This window comes from Merops nubicus, unplaced genomic scaffold (genome assembly GCF_000691845.1).
Source record: "Merops nubicus isolate BGI_N331 unplaced genomic scaffold, ASM69184v1 scaffold24776, whole genome shotgun sequence".
Classification (NCBI taxonomy): domain Eukaryota; kingdom Metazoa; phylum Chordata; class Aves; order Coraciiformes; family Meropidae; genus Merops; species Merops nubicus.
Genome location: NW_008617557.1, coordinates 24,144 through 42,327, shown reverse-complemented (window position 1 = coordinate 42,327; position 18,184 = coordinate 24,144). Strand labels below are relative to the sequence as shown.

Genomic DNA, 18,184 nt, shown 5'->3' with positions numbered 1-18,184 from the left:
AGGGCAGCCAGAGAGGCAGCTGTCTTGTCAGTTTTCTCAGGACTTAGTTTCTCAAGAGAACCCTTGTTATAGATTTATTCTATTATATCCTCAGTGCTCCCTAGTGACACTACAAAAAAAGTGCTCTTTGGAGCTAGAAAGAGAACAGAAAAAAAAAATAAATAAAAAAAATCTGTTTTAAATGGAGTTGAAATTTTATCGGATTTCTTCAGAGACCAGTATCTTTATGTGATCTGTAATAGAATTCTGCTAACAAAAGCAACTGTTTATGCTACAGGAAAAGTCAAAGTCTGATATTAAAGAAAAAAAGGACATAGGCTAATGCTTTTGCACACATTTTAATCAAAAAGAAATAGTAAGTTTGCCCTTTTGGGCCAACAACCAAAAGAAAATGTTCTGTATGTTATTTTAAGGGTATTTCTTACAATTTAAGAGCCACACTAGCAGCAGAGATGCATAAAAACACAGTGAATGGGAGCTGGGCACACACATGCCAGTGGAGCACTAAAATGCCTAGGGGGGAGAAAGCGTTAGAAAGGAAACAACTTTTTTTAGACTTAACACTACCATTCTATTACCAACACGCTTTGAACACCATAAAAGAGAAAAAAAATCTTAAGCCTTTGGCATGTGGTGAAAGCAGATGAGGAAAAGAAGTATAAATAAGGATTCTTGGTCCCTTGTCTATCAATCCACTTCCATCACTTCAGTAAACTGTATCAATCCCCAAAGGAATAGAACAGGTCACACTGGCAGCACAATATCTAAATTTCTACTGTTTACACAGGCAGGAGGAACATAGATGCAGATCTTTGCAAGATGATTTTTTTATACAAAGTTCTAGAACTACTTTGAGTTCTTAGTCTTAGTATCTGCTCCTCATTCAGAAACTCTCAGTTCCCAGGCCCCTCAGGAAAGCCTTAGCTGTGTCCCTAATCCAAAGGCCTCCAACCACCCATCTAAGGAAGGCTGTCAGAAGCCCGGAGAACATACATATTTCAGAAGCAGCTTTCTTTTGCTGTATTAGCAGTAAAAGGAAATAAATACTGCTCCTGCTAAATTTGATCCTTTCCTTCCTCCTCAAGGATAGAAAAGTCTTTTCATGGGCTAGTAATAAACAATAAAAAAAGCACTCTAACTCACTTTTCTGGCCCCAACCCAAATCTCTATCCATGCCAAACCTGGCACTACTGCCAGTGATTCACCATGACTATCCCAGCCAAAGCCAACTCCTCACCCACACATAACAAGCATTTTCAAGGGCTGAGAGACTGCATCACAAAGCAAATAATCACAGTAACTTGATTTGTTTTCCTTGCCCAATGGATAACAAGTTTCTTTGTTTAACACTGCACTGGCGATTAAGAGTTCAAAGAAAAATACAGTCACCTTCTTAAAACTTGAAGGCATCTTAATCACCCACTTGAGTTTGTAGGTAGGCTTGACTGCCTTAAAATTCAGCAGAAAAGGGTTGCTGCTTTTTCATGATATTCAACACAGTATAAGTTTAACAATAAACTTACCACCAAACCCGAAGGAAACAATTTCTAGAAGCTAAAAGCAGCCCAAAGGAACACAGTGTTTACAAGTCAAAAGGTTACTATGTGGTAAGCTGATCAGCCTTCAGTTTACAAGGAAGAGTAAATTAGGATTTCCTCTTCAACAGGAAGTCTGGTTGCATCCTACACTAGCAGGTGCTAGAGCAGCTTTCATTCCACTTCCTTCTAAAAAGATAACGCTATAATGTTTACATGGATCCCAACTCCCATAGAGCAAGATGTGATCAACGCAGTGAAATCAATTCAGAAATGGGCATGTGATTAATTGAAACAGATACCAAGGCAAAAACATCATCATGAAAAAAGGTAAATGATGCACTAGAAGTCCAAAAAGTACCAGTACAAAAGAAATATCTTCTATTAAAAAAAACAAAAAAAAAACCAAAAAAAACAAACAACCACAAAACCAAACCAGAATTTCTTTTCAAGTAACAACTACTTGTGTAAAAGCCAAAAGGAAACCGCTAGTGCAGTTAATGGTGGGCTAAAGTGACATCTTCCCTGTCTGGCTCCCCAGTTGAGAATTATTTGTTGGAAGTTTCTGCAACCCTAGTTTTCACATCTGACTAAATAAGAGCCAAATTTAGAGAATTCATAAGGATTCCCATTGTTCAACAGACAAAGAAAATTCTTATTGGAATCAAGATTCTACTTCCTTTGGCCTTCCCCTCTGCTGACTTCATTGGCTCTAATTTGTCTTCACAACCAAACACACAAAACAAAATCAGGGATGGCTTAATCTTAGCCCTTGATAGATTATTAGCAGTACAAAAGAAGCTACCATAAATAGATTGTTACAGTTTAGTAGCTTCCTGATGGAAGGCTGAAGTATAGGCATCTGCTCCCAGACCGAAGTGTCCCTTCAGGTTAGGATCGACCCAGAGACAGTGCAATGGGAATAGAAGACCAGTTGCTCATTATTTGGAAACCAACAACTTTTAGAAAAGAGCCTTGTAATTTTACATACTTCACAGCTTCCTTTTCTCTCAGATGAGTCTGGTGGCAACAGAAAATGAGAATTTAAATACAAGACTGAATGAATGGGAGGTGGCAGGAGTTAATGTTAGCAAGGTTTCTAGATAACATTTTACAGTCTTATGATTACAGAAACTGCAACTGTGCAAGGAAAATATGGTTGTAATTCAACTCATGGTGTATACTTGGTTACAATATGACAGCTGGGCTTCAAAGAGCTAAACTACCAGTGTAAGGAAGAAAGACATCTACAGTAAATCTCATTGTGCTTTAAGTAGTAAATTTAGTATCAAGGAACACCACAGGAGCACCCATCACTGTGCACAGTTCAAAGATACATAGGTACTCGGAGGCAGGAGCAGGTGAAAGTGGGGAAAGGAAGAAGAAATAGAAAATGGGGGAGGGAAGGTTGCTTTTCCTGTGGCTATTAAAAAGGGTCAGAGGCTATTAAACTGGTCAAAAGTTCAATAAAGAGATTTTTCTACAGAACTATGTTCTCCCTACATTCTTTTGAAACAGTTACAGTTAAGGAAAAAGCTGATATTGATCTTTGCTCTCCTCTGAGGATGTTAGCATTGTAATTATTTAGTGAAAGCTATACTGAAATTGAGCAGTTCTGAATTAGAATGCACAAGGTATTCAAAAGATCCCGTGTTGCCGTATGTAAACGGGTACAGTACTTGTGAGGATAAGACCCTGAGCTATCAGATTATCTTTGGGCAGGAGGTAGGACTTGATGACCCTGGAAGTTCTTTCCAAAATCCACGATTTTACAGTAAGTCCTACAGTGGCAGTTATGGAAGCAGCACAGAAAGGCAAAGAGAAGTAGCCAAACCCTGATGGTCTGTAAACCAGAGTCCCTCGGCAGCTTACGTGACTAACACCTCCTAATCTAAAAGGAGGATGCCTGCCACACAGTAAAAATTTAGGATGCTCCTAATGGTCAGCTTCACCAATCAGCTGTTTCTTCACACATGGTTTATTCTCCTGGTTCAATCATTTCTGGTTATGTGAGAGTGCAGGACTTTCTGTGCAGTAAGTTCAGCTGAGAAACTTCCTCTTGAAGGCCTCATCCAAGTATCAATCTGCTCTAGTTAACCTTACAAAAAGGCTCATAGTACACAAAAATGAGAGGATACCTAAATAAGTTCAGTTCTACAGCTATGTACAGAGCCTTGTCAGCACCTAGTGCATCAATACATCTAAATCGCTAATGTGAAGTAAACTCAAAACTGAACTACTTCTAAGTTTAGCTCAGAATATAGGGCCTAAAAATAATTTTTAAAATATCCCAGGGAGGATGTAGGAAATGTGGTATAAGCCTTTAATTACCACAGGTTACATCTCACTGGTGCATTGCACATCCTACAAAGGCTGAGGTGAAGATCCTTGTGACATATTTACACATCACTTTTTAAGCAGGCTTTTTAGAGGGAGCTTCTCCCACTCATAATCCAAGCGGAAGTTGTGGCCAAAACACTCAACACAGGAAAACTAAGCAAAACAGTGACATTAAGAGCAGAAGCAAAATGCATCATTCAGGGGTGGGGGAGAAATAACCCTCTTAAATGGAAAACCACTAAATTTTCTAATGACGTGAACAGGATGGTGCTGCATAGGCAAGAACAATAGCTTTATATTAGTTATTTACTTAAAATAACTATAAGAAAGTCTGTTTAATCTTTTAAGAGATGACTTGTTGCATAGCAGGCAGCGATATGGTCTGTCTGTTAGATCCTACAATTCTGAGCATCAGGATTCAATGTTACAGCTAGCATGGTACTCATGCACTCGGACTTGGCACAGAAACGCTTTCTCCACTCTCCTACCTCTGAAATACGCACGATAGTTTTGTGACCAGGGAAAAGATGCCTGTTAATGAATTTAAATAATTTAATTACCTTGAAACTTGTCATTTTTCCTCTCACCCCCAGCATTCTTATTAGATCAAAAGATACAAACCTTTCCCGACAAATGTTTTTCTCCTCTAATGAAGGAAGTTACTGAAAGCAACGTTCTCATTCCAATACTTCTTTAGTGTTTTGTGGAGGAGCCGACAGAGGGGACGGTTGGGAATTGCTTAGCCAGAATACATGAGGAAACGTTGCTCAGTTAACTTGCAGTAAGTGGCTCTAGGGTGTGTCTATTTGCATTAGTTCACACCAGGAGCACACTCTTAAGTGAGCTGCCTGATCACTCCTGTTGATGGTGTGTTGGTTCACATCACAGAGCTGTTCTGGAACAAAGGAATTGGATTCCTTTTAGGTTAAACTAAGGTAATGTAAAACAATGTATGCCAGGAGCACACCTAATGTGTTCCAGCTCCAGACAGACATTCAGTCCACAAGAACAGACTGGAGCTAGTCTAAAAAAAAAAAAAAAAAAAAAAAAAACCACACACTGAAGTGTTTTTAGTATGGATATTGGGTTCTCAACGCTGCTTTTATCTACTGGTCTAATTTGTCTGCTACCAACTATTGTAGGCACAACTTAAAGCACTCCATGTTTTCACTTCCTGTCCACCCGCTCACATTCTCCTGGAAGCAGTATCCACCTCGAGGATCTATTCTGTGCATTCCTACCCACTAACCAACCAAGAGAGTGAGTGCAGGGTGTGCCTCGGCTGCTTGACCAATAAAGAAACAAAACATGGCATTCGTTTTTGTCTAACTTAATATGTCTACTTGTGAGATACTTGACAACAACCCCAGGCGGCTTACCGCTAGGACAGAAAACAATAGCAAAAGCATACTGGTTATGATAACAGGCAAGAGAATTTACAGGATGAGACATAAAGCACTTGTAACAATTCTACAAGTTCTTTGAAACTTGAATCTGTGATATGCTATTTTGCATCCAAGAGAAGACAGGAGAAAGTGTACAGGTACTGGTCCAAGTGCATTCCTGTAAGGCCAAACAATAGCCATAACCTTATTATGGACCATAGCTAATCCAAGATTGCAGGAATTGAAATTTTCAGGTGCCACAGCAACCAGCAAACAAGACTTTTTCTACTCAACTGTTCAGAGCAGCTTATGAGATTTCTCTTAATTCCATTCTGGAACAATAGTAGAAGGAAGCCATGTTTAGATCTGGTTGATCCATCTGATCTTCCTAGTATGGGTATTCCCCATCTCTTATTTTCCCTCCACTTTTAGAAGCAGACATTTTATTTTCTCCTTTTTCAATCCACTAATGATCTTAGTCCTCTACAGTCCTTCAATAACCACCTGTTTAGAGATGCCTCACCATATGTCCTTGCACCCAAGAACGAGTTAACAGGAATCCAGCCGCTGTTTTTTTTACATTTAGGCAGAATTACCCAAAGTTGATGTTAACCATGCCATCCACCCAACTGTCATGAAAACAAGTAAGGTGTTAGTGGTATTGGTAGGCCTCCTACTGAAAGGGCTATGCAAGACTAACATTTAACAAAGGATCTCTAGAACACTATTACACACACAACACTCCAGGTTGTTGCAGCTTATTTTGCAACTCAGGCTTTTGTGACTGCATTTCCATAAGTATGGAGTAATGGTTGAGCAGATTCTGGTCCTTACAGTGACAGATTAAGGGAGCAAAACCATGTGGCAGAGCCCCAGAGCGTCTTGTGTCCAGCAGTGCCTGTAGAAAACATCCTCACAGGCAGGGCTGAGGTGGAACACAAGGACTACAAAAGGCATGGCACTAGACAGGAAGTTTGAGAAGTCTGCTTCAACCATAAGATACATGATTAAATAAAAATAAACAAAAAATCACCCATATTGTAACAAAAACTTTGTCGCATGTGTTTGAAAAGTAATTCTAGAATAAGGCAGTTCAAAGCACAGAAATTAAATCATTTACTTTAAAATAAAAACTATATGCTTTCTTTGTTCACCTTGCATGAGTTCACATTAGAGTACTATTAATCCCATTTCTAACTCATTTCAGTTAGGCTACATATTCTGAGGGATTCTTTTGTGTCAGTGTTGTGTGAAGTAAGACTTGAATTTCTCAGGACATAACCAAAGTCCTACCATAGTTCCAGAAGCTGAACACAAGCTGAGCAGTGTTAGGAACTTGACCACTTTTGTTTTGCTTCAGAAGAGAAATTTAAACATTCAAAGACTATAGGAAAAAGTAGAAAGACTTTGGAAAATAGCATTATCCTGGAAGGAATATGAAAACATGCAAAGATACAAGGCATATCTGGACTTCTGCCAAACCCACGCCACTCAGGATCACAAGGATGTGAAAGATTAAGCTGTTAAGCCTATGACAGTTTATGAACAGTACCAAACACACTCAAGTCAGCAGTTTATCAAGGAAGTAGATTGTCACTTGTGGCTTTCCTATATTAACTTAGATAATTTCATAAGGTGATTAAGGCTAAGCCAATTATAAGCCATTAGAGATCAAACGTCTCTCTCTAGATCGTTCGCTAAATTGCACTGAAATACTTCACATTATACAAAAACATACAAAAAGCAGTGATTGTCATGGCTTGGCGATGTTGCTTCTTTGACAATCCTTCCTACTGCTTTGGGGTGGTGAAGTCAATCAACAAAATTAAAAAAACCCTTTGATTGTGCACTGCTGGATAAAAGAAAAAGACTATAGTGGTCAAACACGTTGAGTTTACCTATGGACAAAGGTTTTGTTGTTTGGTTTGTTTGTTTTTTATTTTAAAAAGATTGCAATTTTGCACCTTTGCAAGATACAGCCAAGTTGCTTTTGCTTTCCCAAGGATGTAATTTTGCCCATTCTTCAGTAATTTTTTACTTTTGCTGATCTACTTCCACAATGATAAAAACATACCACTTAGACACAGCCATATCACAAAATCATTTCCTATAGCAGGTCATTTTGAGACATCAGGTCATCCCCTACTTATTTTCCATTTCTTTGATGAAAGCTCAACAAAAGAAGTAGCAGGCTTCTCAACACTAACTTCCTCAAAACAATGGGTACATGAAGTTGGCCAACAGCTGATGTACAGTTACAGCTAATGGCACATACTTTATTAATAGTCTGCAGTCATTTAGCTGCTTTCCAGATCTGGTTGGTATAACATTTCATCCGAGAACAGCTCTAAATTGCACCGGAAATATCAAAGTATGGAGGGTAGATCCTTTCTATGAGCGTTCAGCTGAAGCCTGAGAGATGTTGCTTAAGTTACCTGCATGTTCATGCAAGCTGAAGATGGAAACAGATCTACAGCTTTTCTATTTATAAATGCCAGTGCAGATTTTGGCAAACAAGTAGCTATTGGCACCAGTAGATTTCCATACATCTCACACCCATGTTTTTCTCACATTTTCATTTTCTTTCTGAATTAAAAAAAGGACATTGTTTTCACCTGCTAAATGACAGTGGCAACAGTCCAAAAACCAGGACGAAGGAATCTAGATTATAATTCAATAGCACCAAACACAGCAGTTTCTTTTAAATAACAGCTTCCTTTGTACTGATGAAGATAAAGGTCATGCCTGTAAGCCATGCTTATTTTTAGTTCAGCATCGTTTTTCTAGAGAAAGTATTATCCATTTAGGTTAAAAGCAACATTTCTAATATAGCCTAATAACTATTACAGAGCACAAGCAAAAGATATTTATGTGAACAAGCTCAAGCTACCAAATCACATTTAAAGAGGCAGCTGAGAACCTCCTGCAATATGGGCAGATGGCACACAATCCACTTGTAACATTAAGTCCCTTATTCCTTCCCCCAGTACTTTCTTTCAGATGTGAGAATCTTGAAAGGTTTTGTATTCCCTTCTTTAAACCTTCCTCCTCTTCTCCAGCTTCTTCTTTCCCAGATACAGCTGGTATCACAGAGAAATGAAACCTAAGATGGAAACTGCACCACCATCTCTCACTCCCTCCAAAAAGAGTTTTGTATTTACTTAAACTTGTTGCTATTTTATTCAGACTCCTTGCATTCGAAATCAAAACATTCACAGGCTCCTGGGACACTTCTTTGATACCTACAGGGCTCCAGAAACCCTTACACGAATCAAAATTCATTACAGTAGGTTCTCAAGGGGGAAAAATGTGTTCTTGGAAACTGTAAGGGAAGGAGTACTTCTTACTCAGGCAGAAATGATTGATACTGGCCCAGCTCTCAACCACAATCTCTACTTGTAATCTAAAATTAAAAAATAAAAACCAAACACCAACAGCAGTAGGGGCACACATACTTGAAATCACAAGCAAAATATTTAGTTATATGAAAGGATTGCAAATAACATTAAGTAGAAACATTCTTTCTTACAAAAATGAAGCCACGTCTTAAACATCTGTCTTGAAAATTTATGGGAAGTTTTATAGCTCCTCAGAAGTGAAAATTCATACGCATCAAAGCATTGCATTTCATATACTGGAATGTACAGTTTTTGGTCAGATTTGAGAGCTACCACACACCAAACCTCCTATAAGTCAGCGGCATCTGATGGACGTTTCAGGGTGGCAAGAAGTCACTCTGTGGTGCAGCGACATCAGACTCACTTTGTCATCTGCCATGCCCCACTGTCAGACACTTCAGCCTCTCCAGCAGAATGGCAGTTGCACGCCAGCTGCAACAGCTCAAACTGGCACTTCAACCCCAGCTTAGCTCTAAGCCCAAAGCTAAGTGACCTGCAGCTTATTTCTGCCACTTCTGAGACAGTTGTAGTAGTTACTAGTAGGAAGATAGAGGAGAACTACCTTGAACTATCACAACTTGCCACAAATGTTATTTGGGTTCTCCCAGACCGTTCAGTTTCACATCATGCCAAACAAGCAGATTCAATACACCCTACAAAGGAACTACTGCACAAATTTACTCTTCCAATGATGCACAAAACTGACCACAAATAAACTCAAGAACTTACACACGATCCCAAACTTGCAAGTAGACCTGTCCCATTCTTCAACAGCCAGGGTAAAAATAACAGCCATTTCCCCTTGACCTACTGCATTGGATGCCTGAACTTTTACAAGGAAACAATCAACTCCTCTTGCTATCACAGCATCTACTTCAACTTCATCACAAAATTAGAGAAGATTTCAGACTGTTCTCTTGTATTTAGGCACCAAAAAACACTCACATGGGGTAGAAAGCTTAGGTTGGGGTTGCTATTATTGTATGTCCATTACTACTAAATACACCTTTTTTCTTGGAAAAGCTAAGCTTGCTATATTTTGGTGATCAAATATACATTTTGAACATTCCAGGACTCTGAGCATTTCCTAGCTGTGAAAGTCCAAAGAGCAAGTTCCCCTTTTTATTTGAGGACAAATAATACACAAAGATCAAAGTTCCTAAGGATTTTTTGGGAAAAATAATTACTCTCTTTTGATAAAGGCATAGTTTTAGATTACATGAAGCAAATCTGTTTGGTCCTGTATGTGCAAAAAGTAGAAAGGGACTGCAAAACAGTATGAAGTATACATAGTTCTTATACATGTGAAATCTACTTCAGATCACTTTTTTCCTTCCATTTTAAAGCACACTTTTTAAAGTAGCAATATAGGCAGAAAATGCTAGAAAGATCAGTTGTCTTAATAAAAGAGATATTCAAGCTCACAGACTTACTTGCATTCCCCAGGTACGCTGCAACCTCCATGGAGCAAATTACATCCTTGTTTACATACAGCTGTAAACAGAAAAAGATTTAGGCATCAGTCTGGCAGCCAGGTATCCACTAGTACAGCAGCAATGCAGAACTGTTCAGCTAGAGCTTCTGCCAGCCTGCTTGTTGTTTGTGCAAAGCAGAGTCTTTTGTCATGTTCAAACAGCTGTTGGTTCCAGCTAGCTGTTTCACAAGACAACCCCACTACAACTCAATGAAAGAAGTAACTTAAGGTAACTCCTTGAAACAGCTGTTCCTGAATAACTTTGCTGCAAGAGCATTAGAATTCCATCAAATAGTTATTTTTTAAACCTGGTATTAGACTAGTATTATGCTGGAAATTCCAAGCTTGAAAAGCTACATGACCTTGAATAAGCCTTAAAAATTGGTCTTCCTTGTCTTCAACAGACTTTATACTGAAAAGGAACAGAAAACAAAACCAAGAAGCCATCAACAGAAAGAAGAGTAGATGAAGTAATTTCAGCACTAATTACTCACTGAAATTGAAGGCAAAAGGCAAAGATATTTGATTGAGTGGTACATTTAAAAGGATGACTACACCTGAATTTCTGCTCACATTAAGAGCTATCAAAAAGCTTTCAGCTTTGCATACATTACACTTAGAACTTTCTCATTTACAAGAAGAGCATTACAAGGGCATTCTTACAGGATTGAAGTCTACAATATTACTGGTATGATTGTTCAATGAAATATTACATTAATAGATGTAATACATCATTTTACTTTGAAGTAACACCACCATCCAATAAATCCAATTAGTAAAAAGATGTTTCACTTTTTTAAATTCTTAATTTGTTGCACCCAAAGCACACACCACAAGCAACATTATCCTGTGCTGGCTTGTGCTTTTCACAAAGGATGTTTTTTTCAAAAGTTTGAATTCAAAGGACAAAATCTGTATGCGTTAAAATTAATATACTAAAGCAGACACTACAGAAATACCTACTGCAGCTTATACCTGTTATATATGCACTAGAGCTAATCCCAAACCGTACAAACAATACTACCTTGTTTACATTCTTCTCCCATCCAACCTTCCATGCAGGCTTTGTTTCCATTTTGATCACACGTGTAGTGACCAACAAAGTCATCTCGAGGGCCACAAAATTTATTGCACAGAGCACTGTAGTAATTTTCATCACACTTCACTCTTATTTGGACTTCAAAATGGGCAACAGGACCATTGAATTGTAGTGTCTTCCACCGATCATCTGGGTTGATCATGCCAGCATGGGCCACTCGTTCTATCAACAAGTCTTCACCTTTTTGAAAAAAAAAAAACAGGTAAATTCAATAGGTGGTAAGTCTGGTAGCACACAAGAGTACATGAACTCAAATCAAAAGTATTCAACTGGTTAAGAAAAAAATTAGTGAATAAAAAGTTAAGAAGATAAAGATCAACTGTATAACTGAATTTTCCTTTGCCTTGAGAAGTTCATTACAGGAAGGCCAATTTAAAAGCGTCCCAAAGGAAATATTAAAAAACCCTGGAACATAATCCATAGGAAATAGCTTATTTTTCAGGGCAGCCAAACATACCACACCCACACGCTGACAACTAGCAGCTTTATCTTGATCTGAGGCTCTTTTTGCCTCCTTTTTGTTCTTACAAAATTGCAAAATCTGCATAACCTAGCAGCAGAGATATTGAAGTTCTCTGGTGCAAATTTAATTTTAAAAATAAAACAAAACACATGGTATACTTATTTGATGCAAAATTGCTAAGGGATACTAAACAGCCTGGCAGGCCTCCATTATGTACATAACCTAGCTTGTTTGCATTTTATTATTCTCTCTATGGTAAAGACAAACCATCTTGAACAAGCATTTCATAGAACACTTTGTGAAGCTAGTATTTAACATTTTGGGAGGAAATATACAAGTGAACCTGGGAATGTCAAGGGGCATTCTCAACTCTGTATCCTGCTTATCCTCATCCCCAGTAGAACCATTGATAATTATGATCCCTGTTGCAACATGTTCTGCAAGCATCCTGCCTTGCCCTCACAGAAGGCAACAGCACCACTGCTGCCAGGCTCCACGAACTGAGACCGAACGTGCACAAAGCATTATCTCCCACAGGGGAAAAGAGGATGGCAAAGTATTTTCATTTTTACCAATATCAATTTTGTATTTTATTCCATTTTATTGTTGGTATAGAAGGCGAGGTGCAATCATAGTCAGTACAATGAAATTATACTGTTACTTTAGTAAATTTTAAAAATAAGCAAAGCATGGTAAGGGTAGACAGTGAGTAAATCCAGTGACAGGAGTTTTCATATGTTTTCACTACTGAAATATGGTAAAATTCTACTGCAAGAGTTTTTCTAGACGACTTTGCAAGCTGCAGCTGGAACTCCAACTATTTACGGACAAGCAAAAGTTTCAGAAGCTACACTTGTATATATGACTTTTCATCCTCATTTACAAAATAGCTATATTGACAGCTGAGAGCTTCAGCATCTATTTCCTTTAAACAATAAAGATACTTTAAAATGCATGTTAAAGAACCAGAACTTGCATGCAGAAAGAGGCTGTAGCTGTAGTGAGATAAAGTCTAAATCTCAGATTATTTGTAGCAACACTAAACTCTCATTTTAAGCAAATGCATTTCACCTGCTTACTTTGAAGAACACATTAACCTAAGCTGTTTAGAAAACACCCAAAGGAGTGACTGTTTCTTACCTAGGACATTACTGACAGCATAGAGATATGCTTTGTATCTGTTGCCAAAGCTGCACCTCCCTCTCAGCATGTAAAAGGACCCTAGTGAGTTTTCAGTCACTCCAACACTAAAGGAAAAGAAAAGCTACAGAAGTAGCTCTGCAATGTATTTTATCTTAACACCTTTTCTAAAGCTTGCTTCTACCATAAAAATCTTTCCTCTTAACATAGTACTGAACTTAAAAAAAAAAAAAAAAAAAAGCTGTTTTTTACTTGCCCTTTGAAACGTTCTCAAAGTACCTCTCTGCTTTAATATTACAGTAGTACTGCCACGTACAGGCTACAATTCATGCTTGCTTGGACTAGTCTGCATAAAATATTTTATGGTTATACAGGCCACATTGAATCCTACCTGTGTTCTACAGCTCTCAAATTCCTGTATGTGAACTCCTCTGTCCTTCAGCAGCATATGTCAGTAGCAGAGTGGACAAGAAACCTGCAAGCTAGAAAAGGCTGCCTGCATCTTCCTTTTGCCTGAACAGGATATCTATCATTCTGCCAGACACCGTTAAAACCTTCATGATTAGATTCAACCTCATTTTATAATCTTATTCTTCTCTAATGACTATTCAGCCAAAAAAATACAAAGGGAAAATGCTGACTCACTGGATGTTCAAGGAATTTGAACAAATAGCAAATAAGCATTATAGAGCTATTTTTCAGCTATAAGCAACACAGGCTCATTAAGAACTGCTCCAACAGCCATTGCTATTAAAGTGGTTCCTCAAAGTGTATCAGACAGACTGAAGAACAGGTCCTGAGATTAAAGGAGTGGCTTATATAATAATAATCTTATCAAGTATCTTCAGGCCAATGTAGATTCATCAGACCCAGTTAAACAACTGGAACAAGCATTACAGCTATTGCAAATATACCTACACAGAACAGTCCTCTTGATACCTGGGGTTGAGAACAGGGAAAATAACCCAACAGCGCTCCTCTGTTTAACACTCAAACTTTATCTTCACAAACTCCTCTGAAAAAGAATGTATTCTGAGTCTTAAGAACTTCTCCTCCAGCTTGTATCAGTAAAAGTAGGGCTTAACAGCCTGAATAAACAAGCCAAATAATTTACCCTGAACCACAAAAGGCATCAGGAAATGGAACCAAGCCATTTAGTTTCTTACAGTAAATTCTTAAGTACCACAGTAAGTCTAAGAATTCTTTACTTCCAATTTAAAACTGATTGGCACCTTCTATTTGGGATGAGATCTGTAACTGCAGGGAGGAACGTATTTGTCCAGGCTCTTCCTTCTTCCTGCACAATGCTGAAATGTTTTTGAAGACACTCAGTCTCATATTTAACTGTTTTGATGAGGCAAGCTTGCTCCATGCATCTGCTTCACCATTAAGATTCACCTTGGGAACTCATACACATTACTTTTAGTCCTCAGTAAATGCAATGAGCTGCACAACTGAACTTGTCTTGTCCCAGGTCAAAAAAGCTACATATACTACTCAAAGCTTCTGCTTCCCACCTCAAAACCAATAAGGCTTCTTTTCCTTGCTTACCAACAAGTTTACTACAAGCCTCTCTAAAAAAGCAGATAGTGGCACAGACATTTGCATAAAAGGAGATGATGGCTAGAAGTTGGTTCTTTAATGTTCCCAAGCACCTGGTTTTTGGAAGAAAGAGCCTTATCTAAAGAGTGTTTAACCATTAACTGTGCTATCAGAATCCATGACTATACTTAAAGAACACTACTCATCAACACTAACTTTTAGCAGAGGTCAGACATTCCCAAGAAGCCACTCACAGGACAATACAAAAGGTGATGCTGGTACCTGTCTGCAAGGAAACACAGACAGCAGAATATGAACTTCATGTCCAGAAGAACAGGAGGTATCCATCTCAGGAAGCACATTCTCTTCAGCCTCTATCAAGTAACCATTTCAAGATGCCTTAAGGACAGACGAGGCTCCTGCAGGCTAACGTGAAAGGGGAAGGCAACCACTGCATCCCTGCAGTAGCCATGTAGCCAGATGGAAAATTCCTGTATGTGTGAAGATGCCAGCTTGATTTGTCATGGCAGAGCTGGCTCAGGTGTTGCCAAGACCTTGGCTACACAACTAGGATTTTGCCAAGTCAAATGACTTACCTTCAAAGTAGCATGAACTGCTGTGACAGATGAGAGAACAGGCCCCTTACAGTGACTCTGTATCTAAGGCAGCTTATCTTAGACTTAGATAAATCCTGGGAAAGCATTTGCCCTGTCAGACTCATCCTTCAGATGGTACTTCAGAGATCTGCCCTGAGCACCCTTGCCTTGATTTTGATGAGAGCAAGGAAAAATACAGGATGCTAGGACTTAGAGGGAGGGAAGGACAAGCGTGCTAAAACCTTCAAGTTTTTCACTGCCAACTCCTCTTTCCAGTATTGTTGGCAATTTTTTTTGGGCTGGTGGGGTTTTTTGTTTGTTGTTTGTTTAAATACCCACTTGGAAGTCCAAGCTAGAACCTGGGACTAGCATTTAACTTTCAACTTTACTCATCCCCATTAAAGGAAAGCAAAACCTGACTTTGGAACTAATTAATCAGCTTATAAACAGCTCTGGCAATTACTTTGATTAATCTTTCTTACTGTAGCAGAACACACAGGTAACCTGATCCAGAGATCAGATCAGTGTTCTGAATATGATAGGGAGTTCAGCTTTCCATGGATTCTCTTAGCCTCTCCAGGATGCAGATACTGTTTTTCTTTTCTCTGGAGGAGCTGCCATATTACCTTTCCTATTTTCTTACATATGATTATTTTCTGCTCTTTCGCTGTTTGGCAGTTCAGTAGTCCCTGCAGAAACACAAGGCAAGCATCTTTGCATCTTCATAGATTCACAAGGCAAAAACCTACTGGAAGACTCTCTGGCAAGACTACTCAAAAAAAAAAATCCTTCATCGTGACGGAATTCTTCCTAGGAATCTAATATGCAAATCTAAATTGCAACATGGCAAACTAACAGTTTTCTATCATGGAGCTGGTAAACAGATTACAGAAACTTTTAACCAAGACTAGCGTTTAGTCTTCTGCCAAATTAGAGGCAACAAAAGCCTTCCTAAATTCACGTGACAAGCCTTCTAGGTTTCAGATGCAACACAACTTAAGGGCACCTCTCCAGCACCTTGTATTACAGGAAGTTCACCTTGCATTAGCAGTTTCTCATGATTCCTAAACTGTAACTTGAGACTTTTATAGATTCCCCTCATTTACAGAAACTGTTCAATTAAGGAGATGGCCCACTGGGGCTCCAGAAGACACAATGTATCTTGCTAGCCTGAAGTTCAGGGAGGAAAACAAAAACAAAACCCATACAAAAATAAAATTGACATCACAGCAAGTAAATATGTTTTGTCAGGGCACATTGAAACAGCCCAAGAAGTGTAAGACTTAAAGCAAGCCTAAAGTGACTGTCCTCTTATGAAGCATATTCAAGAAGAAAACTGAGTTTTAAAGCCAAAGGTTTGCAAGAGGATGCTGCAGATTCTAAGACCTAAGCCCCAGAAGTTATAAGACTATTAAGCAGCTTATTAAAAACAAACCCCAGCACTTAAGTGCATACAGATCTGTTTTGGAGGATAGGCTCTTCATGTTCACCCTATTCTACATGATCTCCTGAGTTAATCTGCCACCTAGAACTAGGGCATGAATATTCCAATATTTGTTGTACTAGATTTCCCTAAGTAAATTATTCCCAAGCTGGAAACTGTTTAAAAGGAATTAACTTCAGAGTACTTTCTAAACAAAGCATTCAATGCGTCTCAAATCTGTTGCTATGAAGGATATCTAAACTTAGTCAAGATTGAGGCTTACTCTGCTCAGCACACAAGATCTCATTTTGAATACCATGTCCAGCTTTGGGAAGTGACATTCAAGAAGGCTGTGGACCAACTGAAGGGCTGCATCAACATGAATTACCAGAGATCTAAAGAGAACATACCTATTAGAAAAGGTTGAAAGAGCTGTTAAACAAGACAAAAGTTTAATTCTAACAGAGGTTGGGCTCAGGAACAGAATTCAGGGAAAAAGACCTTCAAAGTCTAACATTGTCTTAACACCAATTGAGCTTTGCCAATTTTTTTATGTTTATAAGGATGGTCAGTGAAGCAGCAGAGAATGGAACTGGATTAGGTTAGAAACTGATGATGATTTAGAACACAAACCTTTGCTATCTTAATGACCAAACACTTATCTTCTTTTGTATTAAACCCCAACCAAGATTAAACAATCCATCGTTAACCACAATCAAAATTTGAAGTTAATAAATTAACCGTTTGTTAATGTCCCTTAATAATTGTAGCCAAAAGCACTGATTATTTTAAGACAGGTTTGTAAACCATTACCGAAGAGTAGGTTCATGCTAGAGTCCTACTTCAGCAACAATATGGCAATGAGCAATTTCATATAATTTTTAACTACTTATACAATTACCTTGGTTTCCCTCCAGGTAACAGCCCTGCTCTCATTCTGAGCATTAGCATTTACAGACCAGAAATGCAATGTAACACTCAGTACTTCAGAAGAAACTAATGGAGAAGGAATCATACCATGATTTAGAACACTTTCATCAAAAAAATCAAGCATGGCTTCTTTGTATGGAGCAAGAATACTTTACCTGATTCATGGCAAGTGTTGCACAACAGCATTATGTCTAAACGGAGAAGAATTTAAAGTGCCACTCCAGAGCACAGACAATTTTCCTTTCTTTAAAAAGAAAAAAAAAAAGGCCCTACAATGATTTGTAAACATTTTTTAAAGCTAAATATTGAGTCATGTATTTTGACTCTCACTTACTATTGTCCACTCTTTTTCCTATCAGTAATAATTCTTCAGAGTTCCTACCCTGATGCTCATTGCCCAGGTTTGTCCACACCCTGCTCTCAGCTAGCAGGCTTGTGTTCAGCCTGATTTGGAGGGATGTCTAATGGCAGCAGCACACCATTCCCCCCGCCCCAATCCATGTACACACAGCAGAGAGTAAGCAAGAACTTCAAGTTTTACATAAATACTCACCAGCTTTTGTATCATTATCCCAATCCCACGCTTCTAATACTAATGTGAATGATCTCTGAAAAGAAACAAGACACCAGTTAGACAGTAATAAAAAACTGTCACACACCAGACAAAACAGTGATTAGGAATAAGCAGATACCACTCCTACCAGAAAGCAAAGTGAAATGAGTCAAAAATTTCACTTCCCTGCTGTCATGTGAAAACCCTTGAAGGCATCTTCTCAAAAGCATGAAACATAACAGCATTAAAAATTGTGGGGAAAAGTATGTTAACGGTAAAACAAAAACACGCCCCCCCCTACACACA

General features: G+C 38.5%; 1 protein-coding gene across 1 annotated transcript in view; it reads right to left on the bottom strand.

Moving 5' to 3' along the window:
- Positions 1 to 17,933, bottom strand: part of JAG2 (jagged 2) — a gene marked incomplete at its 5' end in the record, with an annotated part of 40,988 nt that extends 23,055 nt beyond the window's left edge. Inside the window, 3 exons of the mRNA XM_008943192.1 lie at positions 10,092 to 10,152; positions 11,157 to 11,411; positions 17,879 to 17,933. Of these exons, the coding sequence (XP_008941440.1) occupies positions 10,092 to 10,152; positions 11,157 to 11,411; positions 17,879 to 17,933 (371 nt within the window). The remainder of the gene's footprint in view (positions 1 to 10,091; positions 10,153 to 11,156; positions 11,412 to 17,878) is intronic.
- Between the last annotated feature and the right edge of the window lie 251 nt (positions 17,934 to 18,184).